Raw genomic sequence first — 19,544 nt, forward strand, 5'->3', positions numbered from 1 at the left:
TCAACCATGATCTTATTGAATGGCGGGGCAGGCTTGAGGGACTGAATGGCCTACTCCTGCCCTTATTTCTTATGTTCTTATCTTCCCTTAACATTCAATAGCATTGTCCAGAAACTTAACTGGACCAGCCATGTAAAAATTGTGGCTGCAAGGACACGTCAGTGACTGGGAATTCTGCAGTGGCTAACTCAGCACCTGACTCCCCAAAGCCTACCCACCATCTGCAAGGCACAAGTCAGGAGTGTGATGGAATACTCTCCAGTTGCCTGGATCAGCAACACCCCATCCACCACCTTAAACATTCACTCCCTCCACCACTGGCACACAGTGGCAGCAGTGTGTACCATCTACAAGATGCATTGCAATAATTTGCTAAGGTTCCTTCAACAGCACCTTTGAGACCGGAGCCTCTACTATCTCTAAGAACAAGGGCAGCAGATGCATGGGAGCGCCACCTGACTTGGAGCTATGTCACTCCTTCACTGTCAAGGGGTCAAGATCCTAGGTCTCCCTCCCGCACAGCACTGTGGGTGTACTTGCATCATATGAACTGCAGTTGTTCAAGACGGTGGCTCACTACCACCTTCTGAAGGGCAATTTAGCGATGAGCCTTGCCAGTGATGCTCACATCCCAAGTCAAATTAAAACAAAAAAGAATCTGACTCTGATCATTGTTGGAGCACAAAGAACTGGATGTACTGCAGTATCAATGGACATGTAAGACTTCTATTACCCTAGTGGAGCATATATATGAACATACAAATTAAAAGCAGGAATAGGCCATTCAGCCCCTCGAGCCTGCTCTACCATTTGATAAGATCATGGCTGATCTGAATGCGGCCTGTCTGCCTCCATAACATTTAACTCCCTTGTCTACCAAGAGTCTTGTCTAACTCGGCCTTGAATATATTCAATGACCCAGCCTCTGCTGCTCTCTGAGGAAGCAAATCCCACAGACAAACTACTCTGTAAGGAACAAAACCACCTCATATCTGTCCCAAATGGGCGACCCTCTGTTTTAAAACTGTTTCATCCAATTCTAGTCTCGCCCATAAGTAGAAACATTCTTCCAGCATCTGCCCTATCAAGTCCCCCCCAGGATCCCATGCACCTAAGACTGTGTGTGCACATTCTAGGTTGATGAGACTGAACTATATTTAAGGCAGTTGAGGAATCCCATCTTGTACTTGTCTATTCCAATAGGAAGTGGTTGCAGCTCTGTTTTGGTAATAAGTGAAATTGTAGAGGTTGGTGGACAATATCTGCCTCTTTTCATCACTTATCAAGGTTAATAGCATTTCTGTGCACTGCCTGGAGTGGATTGGTTAGTTTGTCTTTTAGATGAGGAATTGGATGCTTTGACATGGACTGTGTTACCAATGAGACACAAAATTGATGGCCACTTAGACAAATATAGGTTCATTAAGGAAAGCCAGCACAGATTTGTTCAGGGAAAATTGTGTTTAATTTGAGTTTTTCAGTGAGGTAACGGGGTACATGGACTTCCAAAAGGCGTTTGAAGTGCCACATAACTGACTTGTCAGCAAAATTGAAGCTCATGGAAGAAAAGGGAAGGTGAAAAAATGGACACTATGTTGGCTGAGTTACAGGCAACAGTGTAATGGCAAACAATTGTTTTACAGACTAGAGGAAGATGAATAGCAGGGTTCCCCATGTGTCAGTATTAGGACCACTGCATTTCTTCAAATATATTCGCGATCTAGACTTGGGTGTGCGGGGCACAATTTCAAAATTTGCAGATGACACCAAACTTGGAAGTATTGAGAGGCTAGTGTTAGACTTCAAGAGGATGCAGACAGGCTGGTGGAGTGGGCAGACATATGGCAGATGCAATTTAATGCAGAGAAGTGTGAAGTGATGCACTTTGGTAGCAAGAATGAGGAAAGACCATAGAAAATAAAGGGTACAGTTGTAAAGTGGGTGCCAGAGCAGAGGGACCGGGGGTGGGGGGGGCGTTATATGTGCACGATGTGTTGAAGGTGGCACAGCAGTTGAGAAAGTGGTTAAAAAGGCATATGAGGCTCCTGGGCTTTATAAATAGAAGCATAGAGTACAAAAGCAAGAAAGTTATGATGAGCCTTTATAAAGCGCTGGTTTGGCCTCAAGTGGAGTATTGTGTCCTATTTTGGGCACCACAATTCGGAAAGGATGCGAAGGCATTGGAGAAAGTTCAGAAAAAGTTACATGAATAATCCGAGGATGAGAGACTCCAGTTAAATGAATAGAGTGGCGAAGCTGGGGCTGCTTCCACTTAACCTTCCACTTTTGGAGGATTAAGAGGAGATATGGTAGAGCTATTCAAAATCCTGAGGGGGTCTGGACAGAGTTAGATAGGGCGAAACTGTTCCCATTGGCTGAATAGTTGAGAACCACAGTGCTCAAATTTAGGATTTATTGAAAGGACCAGAGGTATGTGAGGAAAAATATTTTTATACAGCGAGTGTTTAGAATGTGGAATGCACTGCCTGAGTGTGGTGGTGGCTGATTTAATCCTGGCTTTCAAAAGGGAATTGGATAATCATCTGCAGAGAAGATTTGCAGGGCTACAGGGAAAAGGTGGGAGAGTGGGACTCGCTGAGTTGCTTTTAAAGAGGTGGATGGCCATGATGGGCCATTTGGTGGCCTTCTGTGCTGTAACCATTCTATGTGTCATTTAGTCAAAGGTGACGTGCACTCTTGAAAATGAAGAACTCCGTTGGGGCAGTGAATAACCAACCCTATGAAAGCCAGCTGTTTTAATAACATCAGAAATGGGATCAGACGTAGATCTTGAGCCTGCTTCGCTATTCATTACGATCATGGCTGCCCTTTTACATTAGGGTTGTCTAACCTTTTCTCATGGGGGTTGCCGGTGAGACAATTTGGGAAAGATAAAGGCATTAAAATGTATTTTGTTCATCAAAACAACATCAGCTGCATTTTTGTGAGAAGCTTTAAATGAGAAGACTAATTTATTGACTTACTTTCTGGTCACTATGTTGGACACTGATTTAGTGAAATACCTGACACTTTTGTGCTTGCACCAGTTGTTGTAGTGAGGTGGAGTATTCTGGTAGATGTCATTCTGTCAGAAGTGATCTTGATCTCCCTCCCTCCCTGTTCCTCCCCCCTTTGCCCGGGGACAGCAGTTTCTGAACGGACAGATTTGGAGTTTTTTTTTTTAAAAGGCTGCTGGAAAACCCCGAATCTCTCCGAAGTTCAGAAACTGCTGTTCCTGATCTCAGGATCTGTAGCTGTGAAACTGATTTCTGATCTTTTTTAAAAGTCAGTCTGACAATTTTGAATTTCTCATCTTCAGTCACAGACTCCTGGAGAGGATGAGAAACGGTCCAGGGAACAGTTTGTATCCACAGACCGGATGGAAACCTTTGGCAGGCTAGATCCTGGCTTGTGGGTTGTATGTTGGACAACCTTGTTCTACATCAACTCAATTTTCCCACCCTATTCTCGTAACTCTTGATTTCATTAGTGCCCCAGAGTCTGTGGATTTCTGTCTTGAATCTTCTCAAAGACTGAACATTTACAGTCCTCTGGCATACAGAATTCCAAAAGTTTGCAACCTTCCAAGTGAAGAAATTTCTCCTCTTCTCCATTCTAAATGGCTGACCCATTTCTCTCATACTATGGCACCTAGTTCCAGACTCTCTAGTCAGGAGAAAGAGCCTCTCAGCATCTGCCCTGTTAAGCCCCTTAAGAATTTTTAGTTTCAATGGAATCACCTCTCATTCTTCTAAACTCCAGTGAATATATGTCCATTTTACTTAATCTCCCCAGAGGACAACCCCCTCACCCAAGGATCAATCTCGTAACCTTTTGTTGCACCCCTTTTGAGGCAAGTATATCATTCTTTGGTTAAGGGGACCAAAACTATATACCATTCTCCAGGTGTCGTCTCTCCAAAGCAGCAAAACTTCCTTATTTATATTCTCCGCCCTTTGCAATGAAGGCTAACATACCATTTGCCTTCCTAATTGAAACAGCTTGCTCCTTCTGAATTGATCAGTTTAATAGCTTACTTGATAAAATCAATAACATTTGCAGCTTGGAAGGGTGCCATTTGGCCTTTTGTGTCAGCACCAGCTGGCGAGTGGCTGTCCAGCCTAATCTCACTTTCCAGCTCTTGGTCCATAGCCTTGTAGGTTACAGCACTTCAAGTGCGTATCTGTGCACTTTTTAAATGTTATGAGGGTTTCTGCCTCCACCAGCCTTTCAGGCAGTGAGGTCCAGATCCCCACCACTCTCTGGGTGAAAAAAATACCCCTTGAATCCCCTCTAAACCTCTTACTTATCCTAAATCTATGCCCCCTCATTATGGACCCCTCAATCAAGAGGCACAGGGCTATTTGCTATTTGGCCCCCTCATAATTTTATACACCAATTAGGTCACCCCTTAGCCTCCTCTGTTCCAAAGCAAACGACCCCAGCCTGTCCAATCATTCCTCATAACGAAAATTGTCCAGTCCAGGCAACATCCTCGTTTATCTCGTCCGTACCCCCTCTATTGTAATCATATCTCTTATAGTGCAATGACCAGATCTGCACTCAGTACTCCAGCTGTAGCCTAACTAGTGTTTTATGCAGTTCTAGCATAACCTCCCTGCTGTTGTATTTTATGCCCCAGTTAATAAAGGCAAATATCCTGTATGTCGCCTTATTGACCTGTCCAGCCACCTCCATTGTGTCCACACATCTCAGAATCCTACCATTTACTGTGTATTCCCTTGCCTAGTTAGCCTTCTCCAAATGCATTACCTCACACTTCTCCAGGTTGAACTGCATTTTCCACTGTTCCATTAACCTGGCTGGGCCATTGATAGTTTCCTGCCGTCTACAATTTTTGTATTATCTGCAAACTTCTTAACCATATCTCCTCTACGTTCAAGTCCAAATCATTGATATATACCACAAAAGCAAGGGACCTAGTACTGAGCCCTGCAGAACCCCACTGGAAGCAGCCTTCCAGTCACAAAAACACACATCGACCATTACCCTTTCCTTACTGCCTCAGCCAATTCTGGATCTAGCTTGCCACTTTGCCTTGGATCCCATGGGCTTTTACTTTTGTGACCAGTCTGCTATGTGGGACCTTATCAAACGCCTTGCTAAAATCCATATAGTTGACATCAAATGCACTACCTTCATTGACCTTCCTGGTTACCTCTTCAAACAATTCAATCGTTAGCCAGACACTGCCTTCCCATAACAAATCCATGCTGGCTGTCTTTGATTAATCCATGTCTTTCTAAATGAAGATTTATCCTGTTCAAATTTTTCCAATACATTAGGCTGACTGGCCTGCAATTGCTCATTCTATTCCTTTCTCCCTTTTTAAACAGTAGTACAGTGTTAGCTGTCCTATAGTCCTCTGGCACCATGCTTACAGCCAGAGAAGATTGGAAAATGATGGTCAGAGCCTGTGCTATTTAGTCGTTTGCTTTCCTTAACCTGGGATACATTTTGTCTGGGCATGGGGGTTTATCTGCTTTCAAGGATGCTAAACCCTTTAATACTAACTCTCAAATATTACTTACATCTAACGTTGTGGGTCAAAAGGAAATTTACACTCTAAGGTTCTTATGTCAAAAGGTGTTATTTCGAGATTCTGTTTCTAGTTCATGAGTTGATGAAAAGTGGGCTGATTTGGTCTAGAGACAAATTGGTCAGAAGATTTGTGGTTGATTAGTTTATTTGCTATAGTTTCCAGAAACCTATGCTTGGCAGTAAGCATACTGGTCATTTGGAATATCTGTTTCATCACTTGTGGACTAATGCAAAGGAAGCCTTTTGCATATGCCACCACCCTTTGACAGCCATGGTAGTCAACATTAAAAGCAGTTCTGTTTTTTGTCCTTCCAGTATTTTTTTAATGCAAGCAAATATCTGGGTCGATTTTGTTTATTTTCTCGCACCTTGGGGCAGATTTTTTAACTTGCTCAGGTGTAAAACTTGCATTGCTGATCAGCCACCTGTTATATTGAAAGTGTCCGATTTCCATTGATCATGGAGGCCACTTTTTTGTTTGGCTGTCAACTTGAAAATCAGCCCTCTTGTGTTCGAAGAGTTATAAAAGTTAGTGCTCATCAATGCTTGTGAGTAGGCCTTGATTTTCTATTTTTGCTGAATGCTTGGTTTAGTGTTCAAATGCCAGCGATTGAGCTATTTTCCTTTTATTTGTAAAATCATTACAAAAGCAATTTGTGCCATAGTCCACATCTAGTAAAGTTCTTTTTTTCTTTTTATGCAGTGACTTTCCTTGTCCAACTATTACTTAGTATTTATACATTTGTGTTGGTCATTGGTCCACCAGATGCTTTTTTGCAACAGTACTTCTAAATTAACTTTATCGTAGTTTGTGGCTTTAAATGTGGATGGAATGACATGATTTCACACATTCTATGATCGTTGCTTTCGGAAAAAAGGTATATTTAAACTGCAGGCTTTCATATGCCATGCACTTATTTCTTCAATGGTGTAGTATTGCACATTAGCATCTCTATAGGGTCGCTATAACTATTCACATACTTTGCAACTCAGTTACCTTTTTATCATCCGATTTCATTCTGTACCGTAAGAAATTCTATTAAGACAATTTGTGCACGTTGGCAAATGCTTTAGGTGATAAATTTGTGTTAGATCAGGATTGCAAAATTCAGTGATGCATGTGCAAAATATTCTGGTGGAGAAAAATAACAATTGCACGATCTGTCCTGTTTGTAACTACTTAAATTTTGGGGAATTCAACAAAGTTCTGATTTGGGTGTGTGTATTTGTATGCCTCTAGTCAGAAGTTGACAAACTGCATTCGAAAAATACAGCCTAGTGTATGCTGTTTCCTGGGTGTTACTTGGAAGCAAATAGAAATAGAAGCTGGAATGGGAAATTCTTCACTATAGCATAGCAGTGAAGAACAAACCCAGTGTGCAGAAATCTAATTGGCGTTTGCTGATATGAAGTGCATATATGGAAATCATTAAAACTACAAATACTTGAATGTTAATTAACGTCAGATATTTAAGCATCAACTTGTAAGGCTTGCTGCTTCATAAATACATGTGTTTTGGATTGGCGGAATTTTAAATGGGAAGGCAACAGGAAAGAAATGCAATCTTTAAATCTTAAACTCTTATGTTTGACTTTATAGACAATACACATGAAAGCATTTTTTTTTTTACCTTTTTTGATACATTCATGATCCATAGCCAGCTGTATACAGCTTTTAGTTCACTATTTGTGATATCCGTATGAGTATGGAATAATTTGAATCTTGGAAAGTAATATGAATCTAAATATGTTTTTGTTTAAAGCTGCAGGTTTTCTCATGTTTTATTTTGTTTTTCAGATGATCAGCAGAATTGAATATGTGCATACAAAGAATTTTATTCACAGAGATATCAAACCGGACAACTTTCTAATGGGTATTGGACGTCATTGTAATAAGGTTGGTATTAATCATATCAGGGACAGTTTAGCAGAAATCTAATTTACTGGAAAATATAGCCAAGTTAGAGCAGTTGACCTTTTTCCCCCAGCCCCAAAAAAAAACCTTTGGCCTATTTTAAATGCCTTCTCAGTTTAGAAGGAATTTGTTTCCATTAATACTGTAAATGCCTGTTTAGGGGACAGTAAATTATACTGTTCATTTTACTGTGACTCCGTTTAACTTTGCATCTCCTGTTTTAAAACATGATTATGAAAAATTGCAATAGATTTAAAGATGTGTACTTCAAAAATAAGATGCATGAAATGTTATCATATTCCTGTCCTGGCCAGTTAAATGAATGTGTAAAGCATTAGGAAGTTACATGGATTTCTTAACTTAAGGTGTATTATGTGGTTTTAATTTTACATGTCAACATACAATACAGCATGTAAAATAAATGAACAGGTCTTTCACCACCCCTTCCTCTGCGCCCCCAATAAATTGTAACACTTTATACCTGTTCATGTAATAGCATTGGGTTGTCTAGAAAGTAAATTTTCACTCTTGTTACATGTTCAGCATGTAAATATCTGCAGTGGAATTTTTGTATTACAAAATCTCTAGGCTTTTTTGTACCTAACATAGTAATGGTTTCAAGCAGAAGACCATTGGTCTATCCATAGAGCCATAGAGTTATACAGCACTCTTGTATATCCACAATATTCCCTTGGTACATTTCTGATAAACCTGAATTCCATTTGTCATTGAGGAGCTGCCTAGTTCCTTCGAGGCCCATTGAAGTTTTTTGTTCCATCACCTGTGCTGATAATCTCCACATACTAAAACCACCCTTTTAATAGAGAAGGAAGTTCCTCTTGTCTTTAATTTATAAATATGACCCCTTCTGCTGAAGTTCAGTAAAAGGCAGAAAAGCTGACTTGGATCCAATTTGCCCATACATTTCCTAATTTTAGACACTTCTATTTATATCCTCTGTTTCCACTTCTCCATAGAAGAAATACCCGGAGCAATCAGTTTTCCCTCAAACTCTGGAATTAACCATGTAGCCATTCTTGTAGGCATTTCAAGCTCAATGTCCTTTTATAAAGTAACGATCAAAACTGCATGCAATACCATGGATGTGGTCTTCCAATATGACTTATCTGAAATTGTTATACCCCTTGCTAGGTACCCCAACATTCTATTTGCTTTTTTTGTTTTAGCGACCTGGGAACATTGTGTTGATTGCTCATGACCTATCTTGTGAAATCCCAAGATCTCTTGTTTTCCATGAGGTCTCAGTGTGTTCCCATTTAGCACACGATCTGCCTCGACCTTTCATCTGCCTTATTTCCCGAATTAAATCTCATTTGCCGTTTCATCCCCCACTGAGATCCTTTTGAATTTGAGCATTGGTGTTCATAACTTCCCCCTCTCGATCATTTATAAAAAAATATAAATCACAGCCCTCTCACTGAAACTGGTGACTGATAACTGATTGCTAACCAGATACTACCCATGGACTACTATATGTTGTTTACCAACCACTTTTAATCCATTTTAGTGCACTCCCGTCTATCCTATGGGTTTAAACCTTATAAAATCCAGGTAGTTAAGTAAAAAAAAAAATGGGAGAAGATTAAGCAAACTGTTCATTTATTTCACATGGTTGTTGTGGTTGCTTGCCTCGTATCTATTTTAGATAGGTATGTGACTACAGTTAATTTGTACAAAATTCAAGGAGTTAAATGTGTGAATTCTTGAAAAATCTGTATAATGGTACTGGAATAATTAGTGATGTTAATTCCACATTCATTTCGTAAGGAATGAAGTTGAGCTTTGTATGTTTGTGTGCTTGATTGAAGTTTGTCATTTTTGAGCTTGAGCAGACAGGCAGCATTGGCAACCTTAAGCATGCTGCATTTGATGGTATATTGGATCTGTTTATAGCGACAGATAACTTTGGAGCGCCAAACAGCTTTTTAAAAAAAAAAATTTTTGAATGGTATTTACTAGTCACATTGATTATACATCAGCGAAGCATGATTTTCTTTTACCGTTTAGGTGCTGCAATCCCCTTTAAAAGTGTCTACCAGAGTCTGCCTGTATGAATGCCAACTTGGGCCTATTAATTTTTATCTTAAAGGAAGATTGTCTGCAAAGAAATTGCTTTCCCCTCTGATAGGCTATAAACTTCCTTTTCAGTTCATACCAAAGAGACTATAAGTGTGCTATTTTATTACACAGAAGCTGCTGTGCACCTTTTGGGATTTTTTTGTCTTGTGTCTGTATATGTGACATTCAAAATATTGGGGGTTTAAATTTCTGGGAATATTTAATTGTCTTTTCTCCTATGACCCTTCCAGCAAAGTGGTGACTTGTCTGGGGTACAGTTCTGTAGATGTTAGCCACTGAAATGGTGATGTGAGCCTGGGCAGAATGTGTCAACAGGCTAGTAGTTACCCGTGGTGTTTATCATTACCCCAATTTTATCTCCATCCAACGTCCATGTGTGCACTTTACTTTCCAGTAACAATTACTAGGTAGTAAGCAGGAACTGACATTTTACCCTCTGTTTTACCAGAGATACTGAGACTAGTTCTATTGCCCCTTTTTGGATCAATTAACTATGACCAGACATTGAACCTGGAACTTAAATAGTTTTTGTGTCAGTACCCTACTCGAAAGAAATGTAATTGCCAGATGAGCTACTGGCATTAATTTCTGGTGATTTTGTTCATCTTCCTAATCAAAAATCTATGCATGTTTCTGCACAATTTTGTAGATAGAAAGGGGTGTGAGAAAGATGCATTCACATTTTCTTCCTCCCTTTGGGAAGTGTATAACTTGCGTTCAGTACATGTCTCAGCAGTTCAGGTGAAGCTAGCTCTGTCTGGGAATTGCTAATCCATCACTCTGTGGGATCAGGTGGCCATGCCACCTGTTCTGGCGGTTTTCAGCTTGGATGAGGGAGGAGGTGAAATGAGCTAATTTTGAATTGTTTAAATGAAACCTTATTCCTTATGTCTGAGTATTGTAAGTTTTTGTCAGCATTTTATATTTTGTATCTCCAAAATTGTCAAAGATCAGCTGAAATTTGTGGCATTGAACAATGTGACTCATTGGTTGCTAGGCTTGGCAAATTGTTCAACCCAATTGTTTTGTTACCCAGAGTTGATATTTAAGCAACATTTTAGTTGTTTGTTTTTGCAGTCTAACGGCATATAGTATTGAAATTTGCCCTGTTAGCAACAATACAAGTATAATCTTATGTAACAAGTATATCTTAAACAGCAGCTCAGGATAAAAGGTCATATGCACCAGCAGACAGACTTCCTTTAATCACGACCATGCTTTTATTAATAAGTAAACTGGCATAATACAGTATGTACTACATGATAGATTACAGTGCGTCCCTTATTACAATCAACCTAAAAACTTAAACAGTAAAACACCTAAACTGATTCTGTATTCAAGTCCTGTCTGCAGTTCCCTCCTTTCTAACTACTTGCATATATTGCTACTATTTACGTTTGAAGTATACTTTTTGGGTGTTTTTAGGCCAGTTTTTTTGTGAGCTTTCTCAATGGTAATCATTTTTGTCCTGTTGTGATCTTAACTAGATCTTATAAGAAAGTCTAAATCAAGCAATCTGGACAGCCACATATTAACAAATAGTTATTCCTTACTATGCAGCATGTTTAAAGATAAAACACATTTTTAGTGATTTCTCTGCCTCTACCTACAGATACTTGTAGTTGAACCATACACAATAGCTGGGTTCGGGTTAACCGTGCTAAATTAGCTAATCTGAGTTAGGCAGCAGCTAAGAAGCTACAGTCAGCCTCAGCACCTTTGATTTGAAAGGTGACTATCAACCACGAATGTGCAGATATCAGGTGAGGTTGGGATCAGGCTTGGTTGAAGTACCCTCTGGCTGAATAGCCTCATGTGAACCTACAAAGGGAACAAGTGTTACTGGAGGGTGACTGCCTGTGGCGCAGTACTCCAGCTTGAAATCAACCTCTTTGAAGGGGAAGAGGAAGAAAAGTGCATTTTCAAACTCTGGAAAAAAGATGTTTGCATCCTTTTTATACAAATATTGTAAATGATGCATGTCCAGTATTGATTTTGTATTTAATACAAGGCCATAATCCTTCATAGTTTGCATTGAAGATTTTGTCCATTTCTGACACAATATTATAGGGAGATAAGGTTGACATGAGTTTTTCAGGAAATTTATTTTGGAAAAAATAAAGGTAACAAAAGCTTTTGTCATCAACAGGCTTTTTATAAATAGTATGGGAGGATTGGGTGACAAAATTACACCTGATTCTCTCAGCAAAATGAAATTGGAAATGCCAATGTAATAAGCAGAAAGCACTGTAGTCTAAGTATTGTGTAGGCATATTGTTCTTGCTAATCAATAACTTGAATTGTATGGAAATAATTGTATTTAAAGAAAAAGCAGACACAATTCTGTAGGTGTGACTTGTAAATAATGGTATGAGATCTGTGTTTAATTGAGGGGAGAAATTGTGCCAGTGATCCAGTGAAATGCTTATATTAAAAAAAATAATAATAATTTAGCATGCCTAATATTAACCATTCTGAATATTTGACCAAACTATTTTGCCTAAATGCCTTCTACCTCTTCCTTACTGAAGATCTTGACATTCGTTACATGATATATTTGGAGACATTTTCATTTTAATAAAAGTTGTAATGCTATTGTGGCCTTGAACCTATTTAGCACTGTAATCCTTGGAAATTGTAAATTCCGTAAGATTAAACATTCTCCTGTGTAGTAGCTGTTTATTGTATTTGCAATGTAGTTATGAATATCGATGAAATGCTGCATTAACAGTAATCTATTGATATCTCCTTTTCGTAATTTTGTTTTCTGAATTTGGAGATGCAACAATATTGTTGGAGCCAGAACAGCAGGATAGCACAAGTTTAAGATCATACAGAATTGTCAGCAGTACCTGCAGGCTTGATAGGTGCATGATGTTGATCATCTACCTTCTGATGTTGCCTAGGTGCTTTGTACATTAATAACTTAAGGCCATGGGTGTACTTGGCTAAGCTTGCCAAATGTCAGCTAATGTACTAATACAGGCATAGTGCTCAGTTTTCCTTTAACTGCCACTTGTTTTGCAGATGCAATCAAGTTATCTTGCTCCCCTGTTCATTGTTTTAGATTGAAATGGGGTGTTTTATTCCAATCCAGGATATCATTGTTTTTCTAAGCTTTTAATGGTTTTTCATTCATTTTGAATGCACTGTGGTGGTTTTGCTTTTAATTTAGAACACAAAATTGATAGAGCTGATGTTGGGAAGATGGATGGCATTTGGCTGCCCCTTCTTAAAAGCCTCCGTGTTGCCTGTCTGCGCTGGCCTTTCTATGTCAGCAATAATGTTCATGCACTGCCACAATCTTCATTTGTTCAGTGTTTAGAATCTCCAGTGGGGAAGAGGAAAAGAAGCATGACTGTTAGTCCTTCTCACGACCCAGCTTTCTCAGGATTAAATCAGGTCTGAAACTGTCTCCTACTCAAGCCAACCCAAAATTCATTTTTTCCAATCCGATTTAAGGCCACTATCTCTGTTGGCATTATTCAGACATAAGTGGTAAACGTGTTTGTTTTCTTGTTTGGAAATAAATTTCTTGTTCTGTTAATGACCAGATTGACCTTCAAATTCTTTTCCAGCTATGGTGTGCTATTAGAATTGGGCTGAAGTTTCACCATTTATGTATAACCTTTATATTTCTTTGTATCTGCACTCATTTTATTTTAGCCTTCCTCTCTTTGACTGAATTCTGGCTGGGAGAAAACAAACACGTTTGTTCGACCCCTTTGGCACTGGTGCTTTGTGAACCAGCTAGGTAGGAGGTGTATCCACCTTGAAGTCTGGATTTGTTAGCTTCCCACAATGATAACTGGCAAAATGGGGGCAGGTTGGAGTGTTGGCCTTCACTGGGACTCAGACCAGCCACCATTGAGGTGTTGGGTGAGTGCTACTCTACTTAGTCGTCATGTTGACTATAGTAACTTTACATTCCTTCGTGGTTCTGATAATTTAATTGTGACTTGAACTGGCATATTAAGCTTAAATGGGGATTATAGTTTCCAGTATGAAAATGCATTCAACAAAAACAATTGAAGAGAAATGCTTAGAATTGAACATTTTCTTCCCTAGACTATCAAGTTGCCTATTGAATGAGTAGTCTTTTATATCTTAGTTCCCTATATGATAATTTTTGAGGGATTAAGATGAATGTTTATGGTGGATGAGTGGTAACAGTGCCATCTAACCTTGTTTAGCCATTTTCCAAGTGTGTGTGGAAGTTAGTTTAGATCTTGTTTCTTTGTGTTTGGCAAAATGTAGGGTGTATAATCTTTTTTTATAGCATGTGAAGTATTTCATTTTGAATAAGTGGATGCTTTGTCAGGCAAGTTCTGAACAAGGATGGGAGGAGCATAGTAAAGCTACATAGAACAGGTGAACTTTGTAACCATTGTTAGGAAGAAAATAATCAGGGTTAAGCAGTGTTGGGTGAATGCTGAACATCAAGCAAATTGTACATTGGAATCCACATGTTTGTATGCTTCCAAGCCAGAAGTCTGAAGGATTGCTGCTTTTTTCCCCTCCATTCATTCTGCCTGAATTGAGCTTGCCTGTTTGGTGACTGACAAAACATTTGACTTATAATTTGTGATGTTTGGATATGTCCTGAAATTGGGGTTGCCCAGCATTTGAATTATGTAGATGAGAATTTTACAATAAAATGCAGTATGCAACACTGAATTCTGGCCATAAATACTGGACAAATGCTTTAATTCCGGTCAGTTACTTCTAATTGACCTTGTTTGCACCAGCCTATTTTATCTCCACTGGGGCTTCCTGCGAAGAGGAATCGGAAGGCGAGTAAAGTTTGTTCCTATCAATTTCTCCATTGCTTGTTCAGATTAGTAAAAGCAGTGGGACGTACTGATTGGCAGGAATCTTGCAAAGGAAGTTGCATTGTTTAATAGCCTATTTATACTGTAGGTTTGCCACTGATAAGTGGACTGTTAAAGTAGCAATGAAGTTTAAATACCATGAGGGAAGCTGTTTGAACCTTGATTGCTTGTTGTTCACCTATAACTTTAATTATAGTTGTCAGGCTTTTGATCTCAAAGCCATTCTTTGAAATGATTTGTAGTGGACATTTTATGACTCTGCAAATGGGAAACCTTATGGTATTTGGCAGAGTAGACATATTTAATGAGGTCAAAACACTTCAATTTTGAAGATGTTTGGGCTTGTAAATAAAAGGTAGAGGGGAAGGGAAAAGTAAACTGGTGAAATGCATATTTTATACAGTTTTTAAGTATACCTTTTGCCCTTAGAGTTCAGCAGTAATGATTTATTCATGTGAAGTACAGTGTTAACCAGGACTAAGCTTTAATGTCCACTGACCAATTTAATTTCATCTCATCAATCCTTATCACTTTACTGCATTAAATGCTTGACTTGCCCAAAAGGAAGACTTTGAACTATCCTGGTTAAAGACTTGCAGGTTGATAGGTAAATTGACCATTGTAAATTGCCCCTAGTGTGTAGGTAGGTGGTAGGAGAATGGTGGGAGGAAACCGGAGCACCTGGCGAAAACCCACGCGGTCACAGGGAGAACTTGCAAACTCCGCACAGGCAGTACCCAGAATTGAACCCGGGTCCCTGGAGCTGTGAGGCTGCGGTGCTAACCACTGTGCCGCCCAAATTCCAACTTTTAATTCTTGCTTGCTGTCACATTGTGTAGGTAACTAATAACTTGGTGATGGTAACAGGGATGACTGACTTGAATTGGGCCTATTTGTTATATTTTTGATCGCAAAGTTGTCTTATACCAGTGTAAAAAGAACTTGTGTTTATGTATTGGTTGATACCAAGATAGGTGACATTGTAAGCTGTGTAGATGGAGGCATCAAATTACCAAGAGATATTAATGGATTAAGTGAATGGACAAAACTCTGGCAAATGCATTTCAATGTATGTAAATGTGATGCCATTCACTTTGGACCTAAAGGGATAGAACAGGGTGCTTTCTAAATGGTGAAAAGCTAGAAACAGTGGAGGTCCAAAAAAACTTGGGGTTTCAGGTCCATTGATCATTCAAATGTCATGAACAGGTACAGAAAAGGCTAATGGAATGGTGTCCTTGATATTTGGAGGAATAGAACGCAAGCAGGTAGAAGTCCAGCTTCAGCTATACAAAGCCCTGGTCTGCCCATACCTGGAGTACTGAGAGCAGTTCTGGACGCCGCACCTTGATTTACTAGAATGATACCTGAAGTCCAAGGGTTAAGCTGCGAGGAGAGATTACACAATGTTGGCTTGTATAGCCTGGAATTTAGAAGGTTATGGGGTGATTTGATCAAAGTTTTCAAGATATTCACGGGTACAGCTAGGATAGATGGAGAGAAATGATTTCCACTAGTGGGGAAGTCTAGGACTAGGGGGCTTAGTGAAAACTTTAGAGCCAGATCTTTCAGGAGTAAAGTTGGGGAACACTTCTTCACGCAAAGGGTGATACAAGTTTGGAACTCTTTTGCAAATGGCAATTGATGCTAGATCAGTTGCTAACTTTAAAATTGAGATTGATAGATTTTTGTTAGACAGACTTGGGTATATGGAGTTATGTCACAGATCAGCCATTGAATAGCAGAGCAGGCTTAAGTGGGCTACTCTCTGTTCCAATGTTCCTATAATGTCTTTAACTTCCTCAGGAGCCCAATGGGGTACTTTCGGAAGTTGTCACTCTTGTAATGCGACAGCAAGGTTCCACACAGCACAGTTAAATCGCCAGAAAATCTGTTGTGGATGGTTGAGGGATAAATACTGGCCAAGAGACCAGATGAATTTGCTGTTTTTCTTTGAATAATACGAAGGGATCATTTGCCTCCACCTAGGGAACCTCTGTTTAATATCTCATCCAAAAGATGACACTACCTCCGTGCACTTATGTGCCAGCCTAGATCATGTGCTCATCTCTCTGGAAAGAGACTTGAACCCACAACTCTGACTTATGCTACCACCGAACCAAGAATGATACTTGTAAATGTAAGTTGTGCCTTCTGTGTTGTAAATCGAATGGCACCGAAACTAAAAAAAATGCGTGGGCATGAAGGCTCTCATTTGAATTAACACGCCTATTCAAACTACAAATTGCAATAAAATTCCTTTAGCCAATCAGACAACTCGTGTACCCTTTTCTTAAAATGCGCGTTGTAGCTCCCTAGTCAGATTATTACTAAACAATTTATGTATGAAAAAGTTGTAATACTTGGTCATGACATGTAACAACTTACGGTTACTGTCACAAGTTTACCATTTTTGTGGGGGTGGGGGCTGTGGTTGGTGACATTTGTTACATCTGTCCACAGTGTTTATGTTGGGGACAGATTGACTTTATTGCCCAGAATTGAGCAATCTATAGTGATGAGGTAACATTAGTAACACAGTTGGTAACTTGCACCCTTTAGAAAGAAAGACTTGCATTGATATAGTGCCATTCAGAACCGCAGGGCAGCTCAAGGTCCTTTCCAGCCAATTAAGTCCTTTTGTGAAGTGTGGTCACTGTTGAAATGTCGGAAAACTGGCAGCCGATTTGCAAACAGCAAACTCCCACAGACAGCAATGTGATGATGACCAGAAATTTTTTTAAACCGTCGATTGATCGATAAATATTGACTAGGAAAGCTTCCAGCTCCTTGAAATTGTGCTATGGAATCTTTAGCGTTCATCTGAAAGGCCAGATGGGACCTCTGTTTAACATATTTCAAAAATTGCATCTCTGTGCACTATCCCCCTTATTGTAGTGTCATTGCACTAGATTTTGATGTTAAGTCTCTGAATTGGTACTTGAACCCACAACCTTCTGACTTGAGCAATTGTGCATCATTAAAAGTACAACAGAAACAAAATTTGACAGTGCAGCACTAGAATAGTCTTTCAGACAGTATAGGAAGGGCTAATCTTTGGAGGAGCTAAATCAAATTTTTGACCAAAATTGAGTTAAATATTAAACTTGTAAAAAAGAAAGTTGAAAAATTTGCATACGGTTGCAGCATATTGAATGTGACCCATACAAATGTTTTTTTAGTTTAGTTTAGAGATACAGCACTGAAACAGGCCCTTCGGCCCACCGAGTCTGTGCCGACCATCAACCGCCCATTTATACTAATCTTACACAATCCCATGTTCCCTACCACATCCCCACCTGTCTCTATATTTCCCTACCACCTACCTATACTAGGAGCAATTTATAATGGCCAATTTACCTACCAACCTGCAAGTCTTTTGGCTTGTGGGAGGAAACCGGAGCACCCGGAGAAAACCCACGCAGACACGGGGAGAACTTGCAAACTCCACACAGGCAGTACCCAGAATTGAACCCGGGTCGCTGGAGCTGTGAGGCTGCGATGCTAACCACTGCGCCACTGTGCCGCCCATGTAACAGCGTTTTTATTGGGGGTGGAGGAGGGAGTCTAGAGACAGTTTTGTTAATTTTGCTATAATTCTGATAGCTATATCAGTAAATAGCAAACTGTACAATATATGGAGAACTTGGAAAGCTTGAAAACTTGCTTGTGATTTGGATTAATTGTACAAACTTTAGTTTATTACTGTAATATTTTGTATAATTATTATTGGTGTTGATGCAGGAGCAATATCCAGTGTGACACAGTGCCGCCTCACTTCTCAATTGAGGCAGCTGCAGCTATTGGGGGAGGTTTGTGGCTTGACAAAATAGACAATATTCCTGAATGCTTAATATCAATTCCTGGTTGATGCCAGGACCTTGGTACAAGTTGTTGGGTTATTGACCATATTAGATTCCTATCCTTTCCGCCCGAGGAGAAATTCCACTTCAGTTCTGTGGACCAAGTGAGCAGCAGCTATCTTTGGTTGATAGATATGGATAGTGACCTATTGGAAGAGGAAAGAGAGGCCCTTGGCACTTCCTACTATGTCAACAAGCATCTTCATGTTGTTCAAAATAAGGTCAGTTTTACTGGGGCAGCAGTGCATGCTGGTGTATAAGAGTCTGTATCCTTGTACTTTTGGACTGATTACTTTTTGGGGGGGCTAAACAGGTGGCGTCAGTTTAGTCTTGACAGAAAACCTTCAACGTGCTTTGATGACTGAACACTAAAGTTCACCCTTGGGCTCAGATGGGATAGATTCCGACAGGTGTGGTTTATCTTACTGAATTATTGCCCGTTATTTTAATTCCTGTGATTTTTCTCTGACCCAGGTTTAGACATAGTCAAATCATGCTGAACTTAACTGTTAGAGGTGCCCTGCAATGACGAGTTATTCTAAAGGTAGTAATTTGATGGGTCAATTTCTTTGCCTCAATTCCTAAAATGTAAATCCTTAACAGTTTTTAAACTTGGGACATTATTTTTCCCTTCCCTGCCTTTTTCTTTAACCTCCATTGGGAGGGCATGTCAACATTTTTGGGGTAGGAAATGGTCTCTTACCACTTAGGATATTTCCTGGGCTGGCTGTAATGGGCATCTGTATTTTTTAGAAAAACAAATTGTGGGGGTTTAGACTGACCTCATCCAATCTTTCACCCTGTGTGCACAATATTGTATGAGTACCGACTACCTTGCTGAATCTGCAAATGTCTTGGATGAAATGTACCTATTCTTACTCACTGGAAATTGATGTTTTGATGCTAGGTGCATTTTATTGAATGCAAGTGTAGCATTTTCTTACACACTGGAAATTGATGTTTTGATGCTAGGTGCATTTTATAGAATGAATCTTATTGGCAAGTCAGTATTGCATGTTTTAAGACCTGAGAAAAATATATTTAATAGCTCTATTTAAGCTTTATTTGCAAACATAATTTGAAAATGGTTTGCATTATTGTCCTTTAACTCTGTTCATTTCATGTATGTTAATGTTGCTGCATAATTGCTGGGATGTACGGTTGGAGTCAGTCATTTACAGCATAGAAGGAGGTCATTCAGCACACTAAGTCTCTACTGGCTCTCCATGGAGCAATGAGTCAGCCCCACCCTCCTCAATCCCCATAGCCCTG

General features: G+C 39.6%; 1 protein-coding gene across 2 annotated transcripts in view; it reads left to right on the top strand.

Annotated features, from left to right (window-relative positions):
- Positions 1–19,544, top strand: part of csnk1a1 (casein kinase 1, alpha 1) — an 80,355-nt gene that overhangs the window by 15,906 nt on the left and 44,905 nt on the right. Inside the window, exons 4-5 of one of the 2 annotated variants that reach the window (XM_068043441.1) lie at positions 7,361–7,459; positions 12,896–12,979. In XM_068043441.1, coding sequence (XP_067899542.1) covers positions 7,361–7,459; positions 12,896–12,979 — 183 coding nt within the window. The remainder of the gene's footprint in view (positions 1–7,360; positions 7,460–12,895; positions 12,980–19,544) is intronic. The other variant, XM_068043442.1, reaches the window with a different exon arrangement.

The sequence above is a fragment of the Heterodontus francisci genome, chromosome 12 (assembly GCF_036365525.1).
Source record: "Heterodontus francisci isolate sHetFra1 chromosome 12, sHetFra1.hap1, whole genome shotgun sequence".
NCBI lineage: Eukaryota > Metazoa > Chordata > Chondrichthyes > Heterodontiformes > Heterodontidae > Heterodontus > Heterodontus francisci.